Here is a 19116-nt window from a genome sequence, read left to right as displayed (position 1 = left end):
ATCGAAATCAAAGTAAGTTTTCGTTACCAATAATACCTTTGGAAATGTGTGCGTTTCTATCAAAGTGCCTTAATACGTTATAATAGTTTCTGCATGTCGTGTTATGTCGTTTCTACTGTAACATCATGTTTTTGTGTATATTCCTTATAACCGCGGACACGCGATGTAACGTTACTCATTTCATAACATTTATGGTGTTATACTCAATGCTTAGGTATCTAGCTACATTCTCCTATTAGCTCTGGAAAACAATGCTAATTGCGTCAGGGAAGTATTAGCGTGTGTTGTATTTCGAAGCTACCCTGGCCTTATGACTCCCAAGTGGCACAGCGTCTCAGTGCTAGAAGCGTCACTACAGAGACCCATCTTCAAATCAAGACTGCGTTTCTATCAAAGTAAGTGCCTAATTACGTTATTGTGTCATGTTATACCGTTTCTACTGTAGCTCACTGTGTGAATGGAGCATAATATATTTGTGTATATTCCTTATAACCGCGGACACGCTAGGTAACGTTACTCATGTTACTCACCTTTTATGGTGTTATATTCAATCGTGCTTATGTAGCTAGTTACATTATTCTATTAGTTCTGTAAAACAATGCTAAATGCGTCAGAAGTATTGGCATGTTGTATTTTGACACTACCCTGGAAAAATATCTTATACCACTTGGTCGTTTTCTGAGTGCATTCCACAAAGCTGTTTATCATGTCAGCCTTATCCACTGCCCCCATTTTGAGGTAATAGTCAAGCACGCAGTCTGGTTTGATGTTTCTCTGTCTGGTTTGTTTCTCTCTCCCGTCAGGTGGTCCACCTTCCCTGTGGCCGACATGGTTGCTGTATGGACAGCGGAGAGGACATGGACCTTTGTTTCTCTCTCCCGTCAGGTGGTCCACCTTCCCTGTGGCCGACATGGTTGCTGTATGGACAGTGGAGAGGACATGGACGTCTCGTTTGTCATGCCACTTTACTGCCAGCTGTTAACATTTCTTATTTTGTATAACGGGTCATTTAGGATGGTAGTAGCGTTGATGAAATGCAGTCATAGCAGCAGAACTAGAAAGCAGTCTTTACTGTCACCAGGAATGTATACATTTCACTAATTGTGGTTGTCCCCCACTCCTGGCTCTCTCTTATCCTGTAGCTCCAAGGCATAGCGATTGGTCTCTACTATGTCTCCCACCAGCTCCTCTGTCAGAAACAACTTGAAGCACTCTGCCTCAGATGGAAATGGCAAGGGGCGTTGCACTCCAGACTGGGACTCGTCAAAGCAATCAGCAGGGCCAGGAGGGGTGAAATGACTGGTGGCCTTCCAGCTACCACAGAACTCCTGTACTTCATCCACTGTTGGTATGCCTCCATCACCACCAGCATCTTCAAAGGGACCTGGGACTTCGTCAGTGGACAAGGGAAATTCAGATTCAGGGTTCTCAATGGCTACAAGGTTGGGGGGCAGCTCCTCCTCACTGTCAGAATCTGATTCCTGACTTTCATACTCAGACTCATTGTCAGAATTTTAAAAAATCTCCAGAATTTACACATTTGTTTGTTGTCTCCTTTTGAAAGACATTGCTAATGCTTCAGCTTAGCTCACTAGCTACATACATAAACAACAACACTGAATGGTTTACAGTGAGAGCGTACGTGGTTGACTGCCGGCACGCGCCACTTGTATCAATAAATCACTATCAGAAAATGTTTTGTGTGGCAATTATTTGTGTATTTACGGTTTTATTCACATGTTTTCAAATCTAGGTGACAAATCATGCATTCCGATTCTTGCACAGATTGTAATGGGCACATATTATGTGTGTAAAATACTTTTTTGAAGGTTGTACTGATTATGATGAGCTAAGCTAATTCCAGCTGTGTAGCCATGTTTGTTGACATTCAATGCATTCTGGGTTCACGTAATCGTCTGTTTGACCAAAGATGTTATAACAAAGAGGTGAGTAAGAGTTCAGTCATTTTTTGAGGACTTCCGGAAATGAATGGTGGGATGTGAACGATGGTAGATGACACACCCCTTCAACATGCATACTATAAACAGACCAAACTCATCTCGTCTTCTCTTATTGTCTTCGGTTTCTGTGAGGAAAAAATGCATGGGTGCGCGCTGAAACTAATCGTCGGATTACTTTCGATTTCTAAAAAGTGCTTTACCTAATTATTTCGATCAATTGTGAGCTCACCCGTGATGTGATTAATTATACATAGTAATTGCTATTAGCTAATTCATATTGTAGTTTGTCAGCCGAGAGTTAGAAAAAATATGACTGCGTGTGTTAGGTCAATCTTTCCTCAGTTAGCGCTAGGACAAATGTAGCCTACATTTTTCCGGGTAGGATGATTGTGTTATGCTATATATTCTTCTGTGAATATCTGAACATTGAATCCAAAAATAAACTGCTCACATTCTGGACATAACTTTGTAAGGACTGTGTTTGTGTAAATAGTTTCTGAAAAAAGTGTGGCCAACTCAAACGCTGATTGTTGCGTCATTCGAAACTGGCCGTTCTAAACGAGCTTTCTAATCACACGGGTGCGATCGTACGCTTCAGGGACCACTGTAGAACGATCACACCCGTGTGATGGTACGTGTGAAAGGGTTAAAGAGGCAATCTTTAATTATATCAACCCATTGATTCATGAAGAATGTAACTTATAAAGGCCTCATTACTACAGCAGCTTAGTTAAACTGTGATTCCCAATCAAGACCCCAAAATATAAGCTTGCTTTACTACAATGTTGGTACAAAGTAAATGTAAACAAACACTCCATAGCCTCATAATGCAATAGATTAACAAATGATTTTGTGATTTTAAATTGTCTGTACGAAGACATTTTATTTAATAAATTGTATCCAACTGTTATGGAAGGAGGAATCACACAGAATATACATAAATACAGCATTTACTAGGAGGAAAAAATTATATGCTCCAAACTCCTCCAAAACTCCATAATAAAAATGCTACCACAGTAACAGATAATATGAATAGGCATTTAACAGAATCCAGGTGTCCATATGTAAAATGTATAATACCTGCTAAGAGATGTATTCAGTAACTTGATGAGTGTTAAAACTTCACTAGGGTAGGGTGCAGCATTGGGAATTTGGGATGAAAAGTATGCACAAATTAAACTGCCTGCTACTCAGCCATAAAAGCTAGAATATGCATATAATTAGTAGATTTGGATAGAAAACACTCTGAAGTTTCTAAAACTGTTTGAATGATGTCTGTGAGTATAACATAACTCATATGGCACGCAAAAACCTGAGAAAAAATCCAACCAGGAAGTGGGAAATCTGAGGTCTGTAGTTTTTCAACTCATCGCCTATCGAATGCACAGTGTCTATGGGGTCATATTGCACTTCCTAAGGCTTCCACTAGATGTCAACAGTCTTTAGAACCTTGTTGAGGATTCTACTGTGAAGTGGGGGTGAATGAGAGGGGATTGAGTCAGAGGTCTGCCAGAGAGGCATAAGCTGACTACGCGCTTTCACGTGATAGTTAGCTTGCGTTCCATTGCAATTCTACGGACAAAGGAATTCTCCGGTTGGAACATTATTGAAGATTTATGTTAAAAACATCCTAAAGATTGATTCCATACATCGTTTGACATGTTTCTACGGACTGTAACGGAACTTTTTGACATTTCGCCTGCTCCTAGTGAACACGCTTCGTGACTTTGGATTTGTTTACAAAACGCGCTAACAAAAGTAGCTATTTGGACATAAATGATGGACATTATCAAACAAAACAAACATTAATTGTGGAACTGGGATTCCTGGGAGTGCATTCTGATGAAGATCATCAACGGTAAGTGAATATTTATAATGCTATTTCTGACTTCTGTTGACTACACAACGTGGCGGATGTCTGTTTGGGTTGTTTTGGTCTCTGAGCGCTGTACTCAGATTTTTGCATGGTGTAGTTTTTCCGTAAAGTTTTAAAAAATCTGACAGAGCGGTTCAATTAAGGAGAAGTGAATCTAAAATTCCATGCATAACAGTTGTATCTTTTAGCAATGTTTATTATGAGTATTTCTGTAAATTGATGTGGCTCTCTGCCAATTCACCAGATGTTTTGGAACTACTGAACCTAACGCGCCAATGTAAACTCAGATTTTTTGATATAAATATGAACTTTACCAAACAAAACATACATGTATTGTGTAACATGACGTTTTATGAGTGTCATCTGATGAAGATCATCAATGGTTAGTGATTCATTTTATCTCTATTTCTGCTTTTTGTTATTCTGTGACTTGGCTCTGACCTAACATAATCGTTTGGTGTGCTTTCGTCGTAAAGCCTTTTTGAAACCGGACACTGTGGCTGGATTTACAACAAGTGTATCATTAAAATGGTGTAAAATACTTGTATGTTTGAGGAATTGTAATTATGGGATTTCTGTTGTTAAAATTTGTCGCCCTGCAGTTTCACTGGCTGTTGACGAGGTGGGACGCTAGCATACCCTAGTGAGGATAATAAAGGACATCATGAGAAAGAGGGTATTTGTATGAGACATGTGAGACATAGCCACAGAGAGCCAGAGGTGTAGTTTCAGTGTGTCTGCAGAAGACTGTACAACCCATCCGGCTGGGCTGAGGTTGCTGGTCTGTCGGGGATTGAGCTGTATACGTGGTACGTATCAGACTAGAGAAAAGAAACAAACAGTTTAACTTCAGTCCTTTGAATGTACAGTACTGTAAATGTAATGTATTCTAAACAGAAGAAACATGAATCTCAAACTGAGCCGATCACAATCACCAAACACAGTGGCTGATTCTGAACTTACATTGTCTTTTTCAGGTGACTGTCCATTCTCTTCAACAGGGCCTGTACAACACAGAGGGAGAATTAGTTAGAGTTTGTGTGTATTTGTGTTTGTGTGTGTGTGTGTGTGTGTGTGTGTGTGTGTGTGTGTGTGTGTGTGTGTGTGTGTGTGTGTGTGTGTGTGTGTGTGTGTGTGTGTGTGTGTGTGTGTGTGTGTGTGTGTGTGTGTGTGTGTGTGTGTGTGTGTATGTGTCTGTGTGTGTGTCTGTGTTACTTTGCTGTTCTTAATGTCACTTCACACTTCTCCTCCTGACTCAAACCACCTTGCAGACGTACAGCTCTGTTCTCACGCTTTCAAGATGCTCTAACACCTTATTTATGTTTTAAGTTAGTACGGTTGACATTGAGTGACAAAGTATTATTGTGCTGAAATTCCCAAATTCTCGTCCCAGGTCAGGAAGACAGGGAAAGAAGACAATCTGATACAAACTCACCTGAGGGCAAGAACGTGGACGGTACATTGGTGATGAGAGAATAGATCCCAGCGTCCCTTGAATCCAACATGGCTGCACTGCTCACAGCTACCATCAACAAATCACCTACAACATAAACAAAATGAAAATGAAATTAGAATATGTGTTTGTACATGCATGTGTGTAGTTGTGTTAGTAGTGTGTGCAGTGCTTGATGTATTTTGTTTGGAACATACATTGGCTGTGATCATCCTGTCTGGCTGTAGGTCTGTACAACATAAAAGTATAAGAAGGTTGTGGTAAGAACATCTCATCATGGACAATACAGAACTAAAGGTTGATACAATCTGCATCATATTCACAAGGGGAATTCTTACCTCTGAGAATTGTTTTTCTCTGAAAAACAGATTAGGCTAAATGAATGATATTCAATATAGCCTACCCTGTACAATATCCCCAAAATGAGTTGATAGATGTAGCCTACCCTATACAATATCATGAAAAGAAGTTGAAAGGTTAACCCTTGTCAAAGGCAATTAAATTAATATGACAAAGGAAAATGTTTGTGAGTTATTTGTTATGCAGAATCAGAAGTACTTACTGGTCCTCCTGCAAAGATAAACAGCTGTAAATCCCATCAGGAACATGACCACTCCAGAAACCACACCCACTGCTGCCTGCCATAATTGCACACTTGTTTCTGTTTGGTGACATTGGGAAGGTCATTAGCTCGTATTCCCAGGGTCAATATTAAATGTCAAGAGTTGATTTTAATATTTCATTTGTTTAAGAAAAGACAGGTAATCAGCTAGAGATGGATGCTTATCTGCTAACTAGGCAAAGATGACTAACACACCTGATGAAGTGTGTGTACTGGGGGTCAAAGGAAAGGTCAAACCTGGTGAGAAGAGAACTCATATTACACAAGAAAGTCCTTAATTAAGCAGAAAGAGAGAAGTACACTACACATTACCTACAAATCAGATGGACTAAAAGTACACAAATCTGGACTGGAATTACAAGCAGCTATGAATATATCTACTGTTAATCCGGTCAGAGCTTTAGTGAATTAATGTGAACATAAACATGTAAACTGCAAACTAAGTTACATTTAGTGGTCCTATTGGTTGTTGGTCTCACTGGGGGGTTGGGGGTCAAAGTAGAACTAACAGTCAAACCTGCTGGAAAGCAATACAAGACAAGTTAATTGTGTATCTGATTACACAAGAATTAAGGTATTCCATTTTTTTAAACAACAGAACTCAGTCAATAGAAAGATGACATGTTCACAATATTATAATGTGGCACATTATTGTTAAAACCCAGACCTTTGACTGAATGTACAATGGGAAACAGTATTTGCAAAGACGGTCCTTTAGAGGACCAATACACCTGCTGTAGGACTCACTGTGATGATGAGAGGCAAAGTAGAACCAGGAACTTTCTTACTGCTGCAATGTGCTTTGTTATTAAAAAAAAACCCAGCAGAGCCACAAAGTAATCTTAAAGGTTTTGTTTACATCGGCTACCGAGAGCATTATCACACAGTCATCAAGAAAAGCTGGTGCTCTCGTTTATGCTTCAGTGTTGCTTGCCTCGAAGCGAGCATAAAAGGCATTTAGCTCATCTGGTAGGCTCACGTCACTGAGCAGCTCGCATCTGGGTTTCCCTTTGTAGTACGTAATAGTTTTCGAGCCCTGCCACATCCAACGAGAGTCAGAGCCGGTGTAGTAGGATTCAATCTTAACCTGTCTAGGATCAGCGTGGCGCTAGCGGCACACCCCCCCCCCCCCCACTGAAAAACCAGTGCCGCGAAATTCAAAAAAAATATTTTTTTTAAATATTTAACTTTCACACATTAAAGTCCAATACAGCTAATGAAAGACACAGATCTTATGAATCCAGTCAACATTTCCGATTTTTAAAATGTTTTACAGGGAAGACACAATATGTAAAGATGTACATCTATTACCTAAAAACACATTAGCATATTCCACCATCTTTTATTTGTCCACCAACACCAGTAGCCATCACCAATTCGGCTAAACTAAGATATTTATAGCCCCTAACCAACAAAAAAACTCATTAGATGACAGTCTGATAACATATTTATGGTATGGGATAGGTTTTGTTAGAAAAAAGTGCATATTTCAGGTAGACTTCATAGTTTACAATTGCACCCACCATCACAAATGGACTAGAATAATTACAATGAGCAACGTGTTTACCTAACTACTAATCATCAAACATTTCGTAAAAATACACAGCATACACGAATCGAAAGACACAGATCCTGTGAATACAGACAATATTTCAGATTTTCTAAGTGTCTTACAGCGAAAACACAATAAATCGTTATATTAGCTTAGCACATAGCAATTAGCAGCCCAGCATTGATTCTAGCCAAAGTGAGCGATAAAAGTCAACATCGCCAAAAGATATTAATTTTTTCACTAACCTTCTCAGAATTCTTCCGATGACACTCCTGTAACATCACATTACAACATGCATATACAGTTTGATCGAAAATGTTTATATTTAGCCACCAAAATCATGGTTAGACAATGTGAAATGTAGACAAGCTGGTAAAGAAAACGTCCTTGCGCCACTTAGACAGTGATCTACTCTTATACATAAATACTCATAAACGTGACTAAAAAATATAGGGTGGACAGGGATTGATAGACAATTTAATTCTTAATACAATTGCGTTATTACATTTTTTAATTTATCCTTACTTTTCAATACAGTTTGCGCCAAGCGAAGCTACGTCAAAAAACATGGCGTCCTAAGCCACTAAAATGTTTCGACAGAAACACGATTTATCATAATAAAAATGTCCTACCTTGAGCTGTTCTTCCATCAGTATCTTGGGCAAAGGATCCTTTCTTGGGAGAAATCGTCTTTTGGTGGAAAGCTGTCCTCTTGCCATGTGGAAATGTCAAATACGTTCGGGATGAACTGAAAAGCGCACCCAACTTTTCACATCGTTGCAAAAATAAATGTCCCAAAATCGCACTAAACGGATATAAATTGCTATAAAACGCTTTAAATTAACTACTTTGTGATGTTTGTAACTCCTATAACGAGTGAAAAGATGACCGGAGAAATATAACAGGCTAAACTAACGCTTGGAACAGGAGAGGGTCGGTGTCTTCCACGCGCGTTACGCAGCAAGAAAAGACTTGCTAGCTAAAGGTTTTTTTCATTTGTAGGGCCTGTGAACGAGCAATCGAGCCCGTTGGAATCGTCATCACGTAAAGGCATCCAGGGGAAGACGTAAGAAGTGTCCGTATAGTCATAGCAACGACAGAGCCCTTTTAAATGACTTCAGAAAAGTGGCCAACGTTTCTCAAATCTGACTCCATGTCAGGGAAATTGCTGTAGAATGGGCTCTGTTCCACTTAGAGACAAAATTTCAACTCCTATAGAAACTATAGACTGTTTTCTATCCAATAATAATAATAATATGCATATTGTACGATCAAGGATTTTGTGGGAAGCCGTTTAAAAAATTAGCCACATTAGCATAAATAGTCTAAACAGCGCCCCCATCCCCAACAGGTTAATCCTGTACTGACGGTTGCTTGTTTGATGGTTCGTCTGAGGGCATAGCCGGGATTACTTATAAGCGTCCGGAGCGAGTCACTGGTACTTCCTGCTTTAGTTTTTGTTTGTAAGCAGGAATCAGGAAGATATAATTATGGTTAGATTTGCCAAATGGAGGGCAGGGGAGAGCTTTGTATGCATCTCTGTGTGTGGAGTAAAGGTGGTCTAGGATTTTTTTTTCTCAGGTTGCTGATGTGTCTGGTAAAAATTTGGTAAAAATTTGGTAAAACTTATTTAACCTGTTTGGCGTGCAAGCCCGACGTCGGTACACTTATGACAACAGCCAGCTCAAAGTGCAGTGCGCGAAATTCAAAAGATATATTTTTTTAAATATTTAACTTTCACACATTAACAAGTCCAAGACACAGATCAAAGGTACACATCTTGTGAATCAAGCCAACATGTCCGATTTTTTAAATGTTTTACAGGGAAGACACAATATGTAAATCTATTAGCTAACTACGTTAGCAAAAGACACCACTATTTTTACTCAATCAGTTTTTTACTACATCAGTAGCTATCACAAATTCGACCAAATAAAGATATAAATAGCCACTAACCAAGAATCAACTTCATCAGATGACAGTCTGATAACATATTTATTGTATAGCATATGTTTTGTTAGAAAAATTTGCATATTTCAGGTATAAATCATAGTTTACATTGCAGCTACAGTCAGAAATTGCACCGAAAGCAGACAGAAAAATTACAGACACCAACGCCAAATAACTAAATACTCATCATAAAACATTTCTGAAAAATACATAGTGTACAGCAATTGAAAGACAGGCATCTTGTGATTCCAGACAATATTTCTGATTTATCAAGTGTTTTACAGCGAAAACACAATATAGCTTTATATTAGCTTAGCACAATAGCAAACATAACAACAGCATTGATTCAAGGCAAAAATAGCTTTAACGTATAAACCACCAAAATATATTAATTGTTTCCTTCTCAGAATTCTTCAGATGACAGTCCTGTAACATCATATTACACAATGCATATAGAGTTTGTTCGAAAATGTGCATATTTAGCGGCACAAATCGTGCTTAGACAATGAGAATAGTGTCCATAACGTCAAGCAATCTGTCCGGCGCCATCTTGTAAAGGCACCTTTTCTTATCGAATACTATTCATAAACTTGACTAAAAAAATACAGGTTGGACAGCAATTGAAAGACAAATTAGTTCTTAATGCAATCGCTGAATTACATTTTTAAAATTAACCTTACTGCGCAATACAGGCTGCGATAACGCAAGGCTACACTGCAGGAAATGGCGTCTTATGTATTTGACATTTTTCAACAGAACAATGAATTATCAGCATAAATAGTTCTTACTTTTAGATGAACTCCCATCAGAATCTTGGGAAAAGTGTCCTTTGTCCAAAATAATCGTTGCTAGGTTGGAGAACGTCGTCTTCAACGTTGCAATTAGCAATAAACAATAGCCATGTGGGCCAGAGATACCAAACTTCCTAAAACGTCACGAAAATAAATACCCGAAAATCGCAATATACTGACATAAACTGATATAATTTGGTTTAAAATAACAACATTACGATGTCTTCAACACCTATATCGAATAAAAACAGAGCCGGATATATCTAGGAGATAATACGGGAGCTTCTAAAATGACATGCCCTTCCTGCGTCACTACCCTTCCTGCGTCAGAGCGAAGAGTGGAAAGATGGGACACTTCGGTTCCAAGCAATTTATAACCTTTGGGACCTACGTAGAAACTCCATTTCAACTCTCCCTATTCGCTGACACTTAGTGGAAGGCGTATGCAGTGCATCTCAACCAATAGAGGACAGGCAAATTAATACACAGGTCTCAAAACAGCCAGCAAAATTCTGCATTCTGACATACACATAGGAAAATTGCTCTAAGTCCAGTTCTGTTTCACCCACAGATATAATTCAAACGGTTTTAGAAATTAGAGAGTGTTTTCTATTCAATAGTAATAATAATATGCATATTGTATGAGCAAGAATTGAGTACGAGGCCTTTTTGAAATGGACACCTTTTATCTGGCTACTCAATACTGCCCCTTGAGCCCAAAGAGGTTAACTTCTTATGGCTGCAGCCCGGTGTCGGTACACATATGACAACAGCCAGCTCAAGTGCAGGGCGCGAAATTCAAAAGACATATACACTGCTCAAAAAAATAAAGGGAACACTTAAACAACACAATGTAACTCCAAGTCAATCACACTTCTGTGAAATCAAACTGTCCACTTAGGAAGCAACACTGATTGACAATACATTTCACATGCTGTTGTGCAAATGGAATAGACAAAAGGTGGAAATTATAGGCAATTAGCAAGACACCCCCCAAAACAGGAGTGATTCTGCAGGTGGTGACCACAGACCACTTCTCAGTTCCTATGCTTCCTGGCTGATGTTTTGGTCACTTTTGAATGCTGGCGGTGCTCTCACTCTAGTGGTAGCATGAGACGGAGTCTACAACCCACACAAGTGGCTCAGGTAGTGCAGTTCATCCAGGATGGCACATCAATGCGAACTGTGGCAAAAAGGTTTGCTGTGTCTGTCAGCGTAGTGTCCAGAGCATGCAGGCGCTACCAGGAGACAGGCCAGTACATCAGGATACGTGGAGGAGGCCGTAAGAGGGCAACAACCCAGCATCAGGACCGCTACCTCCGCCTATGTGCAAGGAGGTGCACTGCCAGAGCCCTGCAAAATGACCTCCAGCAAGCCACAAATGTGCATGTGTCAGCATATGGTCTCACAAGGGGTCTGAGGATCTCATCTCGGTACCTAATGGCAGTCAGGCTACCTCTGGCGAGCACATGGAGGGCTGTGCGGCCCCACAAAGAAATGCCACCCCACACCATGACTGACCCATCGCCAAACCGGTCATGCTGGAGGATGTTGCAGAAAGCAGAACGTTCTCCACGGCGTCTCCAGACTCTGTCACGTCTGTCACATGTGCTCATGTGCTCAGTGTGAACCTGCTTTCATCTGTGAAGAGCACAGGGCGCCAGTGGCGAATTTGCCAATCTTGGTGTTCTCTGGCAAATGCCAAACGTCCTGCACGGTGTTGGGCTGTGAGCACAACCCCCACCTGTGGACGTCGGGCCCTCATACCACCCTCATGGAGTCTATTTCTGACCGTTTGAGCAGACACGTGCACATTTGTGGCCTGCTGGAGGTCATTTTGCAGGGCGCTGGCAGTGCACCTCCTTGCACAAAGGCGGAGGTAGCGGTCCTTCTGCTGGGTTGTTGCCCTCCTACGGCCTCCTCCACGTATCCTGATGTACTGGCCTGTCTCCTGGTAGCGCCTGCATGCTCTGGACACTACGCTGACAGACACAGCAAACCTTTTTGCCACAGTTCGCATTGATGTGCCATCCTGGATGAACTGCACTACCTGAGCCACTTGTGTGGGTTGTAGACTCCGTCTCATGCTACCACTAGAGTGAGAGCACCGCCAGCATTCAAAAGTGACCAAAACATCAGCCAGGAAGCATAGGAACTGAGAAGTGGTCTGTGGTCACCACCTGCAGAATCACTCCTGTTTTGGGGGGTGTCTTGCTAATTGCCTATAATTTCCACCTTTTGTCTATTCCATTTGCACAACAGCATGTGAAATGTATTGTCAATCAGTGTTGCTTCCTAAGTGGACAGTTTGATTTCACAGAAGTGTGATTGACTTGGAGATACATTGTGTTGTTTAAGTGTTCCCTTTATTTTTTTGAGCAGTGTATTTTTAAATATTTAACTTTCACACATTAACAAGTCCAATACAGCATATGAAACGTACACATCTTGTGAATCCAGCCAACATGTCCGATTTTTTAAATGTTTTACAGCGAAAACACCACGTATATTTATGTTAGCTCACCACCAAATACAAAAAAGGACAGACATTTTTCACAGCACAGGTAGCATGCACAAAGCCAACCTAACTAACCAAGAACCAACCAAACTAACCAACAAACAACTTCATCAGATGACAGTCTTATAACATGTTATTCAATAAATCTATGTTTTGTTCGAAAAATGTGCATATTTCAGGTATAAATCATAGTTTACATTGCAGCTACAATCAGAAATTGCACCGAAAGCAGACAGAATAATTACAGACACCAACGCCAAATACCTAAATACTCATCATAAAACATTTCTGAAAAATACATAGTGTACAGCAAATGAAAGACAGGCATCTTGTGATTCCAGCCAATATTTCCGATTTATTAAGTGTTTTACAGCGAAAACACAATATAGCGTTATATTAGCTTACCACAATAGCCAGAAACACAAGCCATTTCCCAGTAGCAAAAGTTAGCGATCGTAACAAACCAGTAAAAGATATATAATTTTTGACTAACCTTGATATTCCTCATCATATGACAGTCCTATAACATCAGATTATACATACACTTATGTTTTGTTCGAAAATGTGCATATTTAGAGCTGAAATCAGTGGTTATACATTGTGCTAACGTAGCTACTTTTTCCCACAACGTCCGGATTTTTTTCTGACACTTTTTCTGACACACATATTCTGACCAAATAGCTATTCATAAACACAACTAAAAAAGACATGTTGTATAGGAAATGATAGATCAATTAGTTCTTAATGAAATCGCCGTGTTAGAATTCTAAAAATAACTTCATTACGACATACAGCTTCGGTATAGCTAGAGTACCCAAAACCTGGGCGCCAACGACTAGTTCACATGTACGACAGATATATGAAATAGCATCATAAAATGTTTCCTACTTTTGCTGATCTTCCATCAGAATGTTGTACAATGGGTCCTTTGTCAAGAACAATCGTTGTTTGGATTTAGAACGGCCTCTTTCCCTCTCGATTTAGCAAGCACACTAGCCAAGTGGCACGAATCTCTCCATGTCAACAAACGGAATAGAACGGAACACGGCAAAACTCCCGAAAAAATTTAAATAATCTGATTCAACTATATTGAAAAAACATACTTTACGATGATATGGTCACATGTATCAAATAAAATCAAAGCCGGAGATATTAGTCGTCCATAACGGCAGCTTATCAGAAGGCAAATCCAGGCTCCTTCTCGCGCCTTCCTGAAAACAGGAAATGTGTGACACGTCATTCCAAGAGCTGTTATTCCACTTCAGACCAAGATAAACACCCCATTTCTTCTCTCACCGCCTCTTGACATCCAGGGGAAGGTGTATGACATGCATGTATACTAATACGTATCATGCCCATTTATAGGCAGGACCTAGAAGAGAGCATAGTTTTCAGACTTTCCACTTCCTAGTCAGGAAGTTTGTGCCAAATGAGTTCTGTTTGACTCACAGATATAATTCAAACGGTTTTAGAAACTAGAGCGTGTTTTCTATCCAATAGTAATAATAATATGCATATTGTACGAGCAAGAATTGAGTACGAGGCCGTTTGAAATGGGCACTTTTATCAGAGCTACTCAATACTGCCCCTGCGGCCAGAAGAAGTTAAACAGGTCAACATTCACAAAGCCGCTGGGCCAGACGGATCACCAGGATATATTCTCAAAGCATGCGCGGACCAACTGTCAAGTGTCTTCACTGACATTTTCAACCTCCCCCTGACCGAGTCTGTAATACCTATATGTTTCAAGCAGACCACCATCGTCCCTGTGCCAAAGCAAGCGAAGGTAACCTGCGTAAATGTTTACCGCCCCGTGGAACTTACGTCGGTAGCCATGAAGTGCTTTGAAAGGCTGGTCATGGCTCACATCAACAGCATCCTCCCGGGCACCCTAGACCCACTCCAATGTGCATACCGCTCCAACAGATCCACAGAAGATGCAATCTCAATCGCACTTCACACTGCCCTTTCTCACCTGGACAAAAGGAACACCTATGTGAGAATGCTGTTCATTGACTACAGTTCAGCTTTCAACACCGTAGTTCCCACGAAGCTCATTAATAAGATAAGGACTCTGGGACTAAACAACTCCCTCTGCAACTGAATCCTGGACTTCCTGACAGGCCGCCCCAGGTGGTAAGGGTAGGCAACAACACGTCTGCCACGCTGACCCTTATCACTGGGGCCCTGTACTTAGTACCCTCCTGTATTCCCTGTTCACCCACGACCGTTTGGCCAAACACGACTCCAACACCATCATTAAGTTTGCTGACGACACAGCAGTGGTAGGCCTAATCACCGACAACAATGAGACGGCCTATAGAGAGGAGGTCAGAGAACTGGCAGTGTGGTGCCAGGACAATTACCTATCCCTCAATGTGAGCAAGACTAAGGAGCTGATTGTGGACTACAGGAAAAGGCGGGCCGAACAGGCCCCCTTTAGCATCGACGGGGCTGTAGCGGAGTGGGTCGAGAGTTTCAAGTTCCTTGTTGTCCACATCACCAACAAACTATCATGGTCCAAACACAACGAGACAGTTGTGAAGAGGGCACGACAAAACCTTTTCCTCCTCAGGAGACTGAAAAGATTTGGCAATGGTCCACAGTTGGTCAAAAGGTTCTGCAGCTGCACCATCGAGAGCATCCTGACCAGTTGCATTACCGACTGGTATGGCAACTGCTCGGCATCTGACCGTAAGTCGCTACAGAGGGTAGTGCGAATAGCCCAGTACATCCTTTTTGTACACTGCTGCTACTCGCCATTTTATTTTTGTCTACTTGGTAAATATTTTCTTAGCTCTTAACTGCAGTGTTGTAAGTAAGCATTTCAAGGTAAAGTCTACACTTATTTTATTTGGCACACGTGACAAATTAAGTTTGATTTGATGTACATTTATAAAAAGAAACAAAACGAATGTGTAGCCTACCTGTTGGCAGTCCATGTGGGTGTTTGAGTTAGAAAGACGCATCGTCCCGACAACATCAAGATAGACTTTCCAGAGTCTGAAGTCAGGACTTCGAATTAGGTGTCAGCCAGACTATTTAATGAGTCCCTTACCTGTAAAGTTATATAGATCACTGTGTGGAGAGAGAGAGAAAAATCCTGTGTTCTCTCTGTAGTCACAGCTCACATCTCTCCTCTCCTGCAGACGACTGAACAGATTCTTCTTAGACACACTGAAGGTACAGAGTATTCTCAAGGATGACTTCCACCTCATCCTAATGGCCTGAGCCTCTTTGTAGGCCTGAGGCTGGTCTCCAGTGTACAGGTTACAGCTACTACCATCTCTGACAGACTCAGGAAGTACACAAGTAATAGTGATGTCAACAAGAGATTCATCATTGATATCAATGTCTGGTTTCTGTAGTTCAACTGTGAGGAGAATACATTGATTAATTTTATATAATGCCAACATGATGATATAATGATGGATTTTATATGTGATTACAGTAAGTCAAACTTACAGTATTAATTTGAACAATAATCTCTTACCAATAGTGACAGAAGCAGTGTCACTGTACGTTGATTGATAGTGAGTCTCTACAGTGTAGAAACATACAAATTTGACCTCAGCAGGTGAAGTTTGACCTGCCCACTTCGCCAGCTCGGTCCCTGTGAGAGTCTGCTGACAGGGAGAGGGTTTAGGATCTCTCCCTTCCATGTAGAAGTAACAGTGAGACACAGTGACAGATGGAGGAGTCTGACAGCTCAGCTGAACTGAGTCTCTCTCTCTGATGACTGTAGAACTGACTGTCAGCCTGGGAGGTGGGTCTGTGAGATCAGAAGAATAGAGTGTGCTTCTTTGAAAGTTGCATTTAAAAAATATTCCAGGTAATCCACACATACAGTACTAACGGTACGGGAAAAACATATACCATATTTATTATGCTCTCCCTAAGAATTTGATCTATAACGTTGTATTTCCTAAACATCTTAACCTGTTTGGGCTGCAGGGGCAGTATTGAGTAGCCAGATAAAAGGTGCCCATTTCAAACGGCCTCGTACTCAATTCTTGCTCGTACAATATGCATATTATTATTACTATTGGATAGAAAACACTCTCTAGTTTCTAAAACCGTTTGAATTATATCTGTGAGTAAAACAGAACTCATTTGGCACAAACTTCCTGACCAGGAAGTGGAAAATCTGAAATCGATGCTCTCTTCTAGGTCCTGCCTATAAATGGGCATGATACCTATTAGTATACATGCACGTCATACACCTTCTCCTGGATGTCAAGATGCAGTGAGAGAAGAAATGGAGTGTTTATCTTGGTCTGAGATGGAATACATCCTCTTGGAATGACGTGTCACCCATTTCCTGTTTTCAGGAAGGCGCGAGGTTGGACCTGGAATTGCCTTCTGAAAAGCTTTCGTTATAGGCGACTACTATCTCCGGCTTTGATTTTATTTGATACATGTGACAATATCATCGTAAAGTATGTTTTTTCAATATAGTTTTATTAGATTTTTGAAATTTATTCGGGACGTTAGGCGTGTTGCGTTGTGTGCCTTGGTTCAGAAAGGAGAGCTTCGCACCACTTGGCTAGTGCGCTTGCTAATTCAAGAGGGAAAAAGGACGTTCTACATCCAAACAACGATTGTTCTTGACAAAGGACACCTTGTACAACATTCTGATGGAAGATCAGCAAAAGTAGGACCCATTTTATGATGCTATTTTATATATCTGTCGAACTGTGTACTATTAGTTTTGCGCCCAGGTTTTGGGCACTCGGTCGACATAACGTAAGCGTTATGTCGTAATGAGGTTATTTTTATTTTTTTGCTGTTTTCGCTGTAAATCATTTTAAAAATCGGACATGTTGGCTGGATTCACAAGATGTGTACCTTTCATTTGCTGTATTGGACTTGTTAATGTGTGAAAGTTAAATATTTCAAAAATATATATTTTGAATTTCGCGCCCTGCACTTGAAGTGGCTGTTGTCATATTGTGGGCGGCCTCGGGCTTGCAGCCAGAAGAAGTTAATTTCACATAACGATAGGATTTAATGTACTTTGTACAAAAATAAATACTGACATAGTTGAACATTTTATATAACAATGAATTATGGTGTATTATACTATAGATGTACTATATTATACTATTATATTATAGTGTGTTACATTGTATTATAAGTGTATGATTTTATTAACCACCTACTTACCCTGAATAATGACTGAGACAGGGTCACTTAATGGAGATGTGTTAGACCTCTCTATAGTATAGTAACACGTCACTTTGACCACATCTGGAAATGTTTGATCTGTCCTCTTGAGGAGCTCTGTTCCTATTATTGTTTGAGTACAGGATGAGTCTGGAAGATAAATAAATCTCCCCTCTATGTAGAAGGAACAGTGAGACACATGGAGAGATGGAGGAGTCTCACAACTCAGCTGAACTGAGTCTCTATCTCTGATGACTGTAGAATTCACTGTCAGACTGGGAGGAGGAAGGTCTGTGAGATCAGAGGGATGATGTCACTTTTCATTTAATTATAAATTAATTTTCAATATTTAAGTACTCATAGATATTGTACCACTTGATATATGTTTAAAAACAAAACAATTAAGTCATTGTTGTCTATTAGACGATAACAGTGCATCTACAACTATGTCGTTTAGGTTTGACACAAAATAAAAAATGGTTTGACACAAAAAAAATATAAAAATTATGATTCCAGTTTTAAACGCTCACAATGACCTTGGTAATGACCTTGGGCTTCGATGTGTTGGAATGTGACTGGAAAAAACAAAATAGGTCTTGATCAGGAAAATGTGCCATTCTAAATAATAAATTAACATGTGAGACAGGAACACTTTGCACAAGTTGGTAAAGTATCAGTTACTACAATGGATCCATGGGCATGTTATCAAGCAGTAGTCATTCTGATCTGAACAAAATATAAAGACACAGAAAAATACATCAATAAGATGATCAATAAAATAAGACACAATTATTACAGCCATGAGATTCAGAAATATATAAAGAGTTCCTGAAGTAAAATATTAAAAGAGGAGAGAGAATCCTGTATCACTAACAGATGATGGAACTTGGAATGGAGGAATAACTCACCGAAAAGGAGGATGACCAAAAACAGATGACCAGCCATATCAGGGATGAATAACGCCATTTATCAGACGTCTACAGACCGTTAGTCTGACTTCACAGAAGATGGTGACTGTGTCAGAGAGGATTGTTTGAATAGATAAGTAGATGTGGAGCTTGTTCACAGGAAAACCACAGATAGTAGAAACCAGTCTCATACGGAAAGTGTGGCTAACGTTGCAGAGGAACATTCAGAATAATTCATAGTTATTTTTGTTGTCTGTAGCTGTTTGACTTTAACAGCTGATATTTTGCATCATTCGATGGCTTCAATCACATTTTCAAA

General features: G+C 40.2%; 1 protein-coding gene across 1 annotated transcript; it reads right to left on the bottom strand.

Annotated features, from left to right (window-relative positions):
* Positions 1-2865: 2865 nt before the first annotated feature.
* Positions 2866-17302, bottom strand: LOC129842311 (uncharacterized). The gene is made up of 9 exons (XM_055910814.1): positions 15782-17302; positions 6361-6432; positions 6108-6149; positions 5853-5951; positions 5629-5647; positions 5488-5519; positions 5273-5377; positions 4801-4841; positions 2866-4658 (listed from the first exon to the last, which is right to left on the bottom strand). Exons 1-9 carry the CDS (start codon positions 16137-16139, stop codon positions 4566-4568), a joined length of 861 nt encoding a protein of 286 aa, XP_055766789.1. The 5' UTR covers positions 16140-17302; the 3' UTR covers positions 2866-4565.
* Between the last annotated feature and the right edge of the window lie 1814 nt (positions 17303-19116).

The sequence above is a fragment of the Salvelinus fontinalis genome, chromosome 3 (genome assembly GCF_029448725.1).
Source record: "Salvelinus fontinalis isolate EN_2023a chromosome 3, ASM2944872v1, whole genome shotgun sequence".
NCBI classification, from domain to species: Eukaryota; Metazoa; Chordata; class Actinopteri; order Salmoniformes; family Salmonidae; genus Salvelinus; species Salvelinus fontinalis.
Note: the sequence above shows the minus strand (reverse complement) of the source record. Positions and strands in the feature narration are given on the sequence as shown.

Excerpts from the sequence above, each read along its gene's own strand:
- LOC129842311 (XM_055910814.1), bottom strand. The coding sequence starts at position 16,139 with ATGTTGGCATTATATAAAATTAATCAATGTATTCTCCTCACAGTTGAA. Across the intron at positions 4,842-5,272 it reads GTCCACGTTCTTGCCCTCAG|GCCCTGTTGAAGAGAATGGA; the intron begins GTGAGTTTGTAT and ends TGTGTTGTACAG. Across the intron at positions 4,659-4,800 it reads AGTCACCTGAAAAAGACAAT|TCTGATACGTACCACGTATA; the intron begins GTAAGTTCAGAA and ends TCTTTTCTCTAG.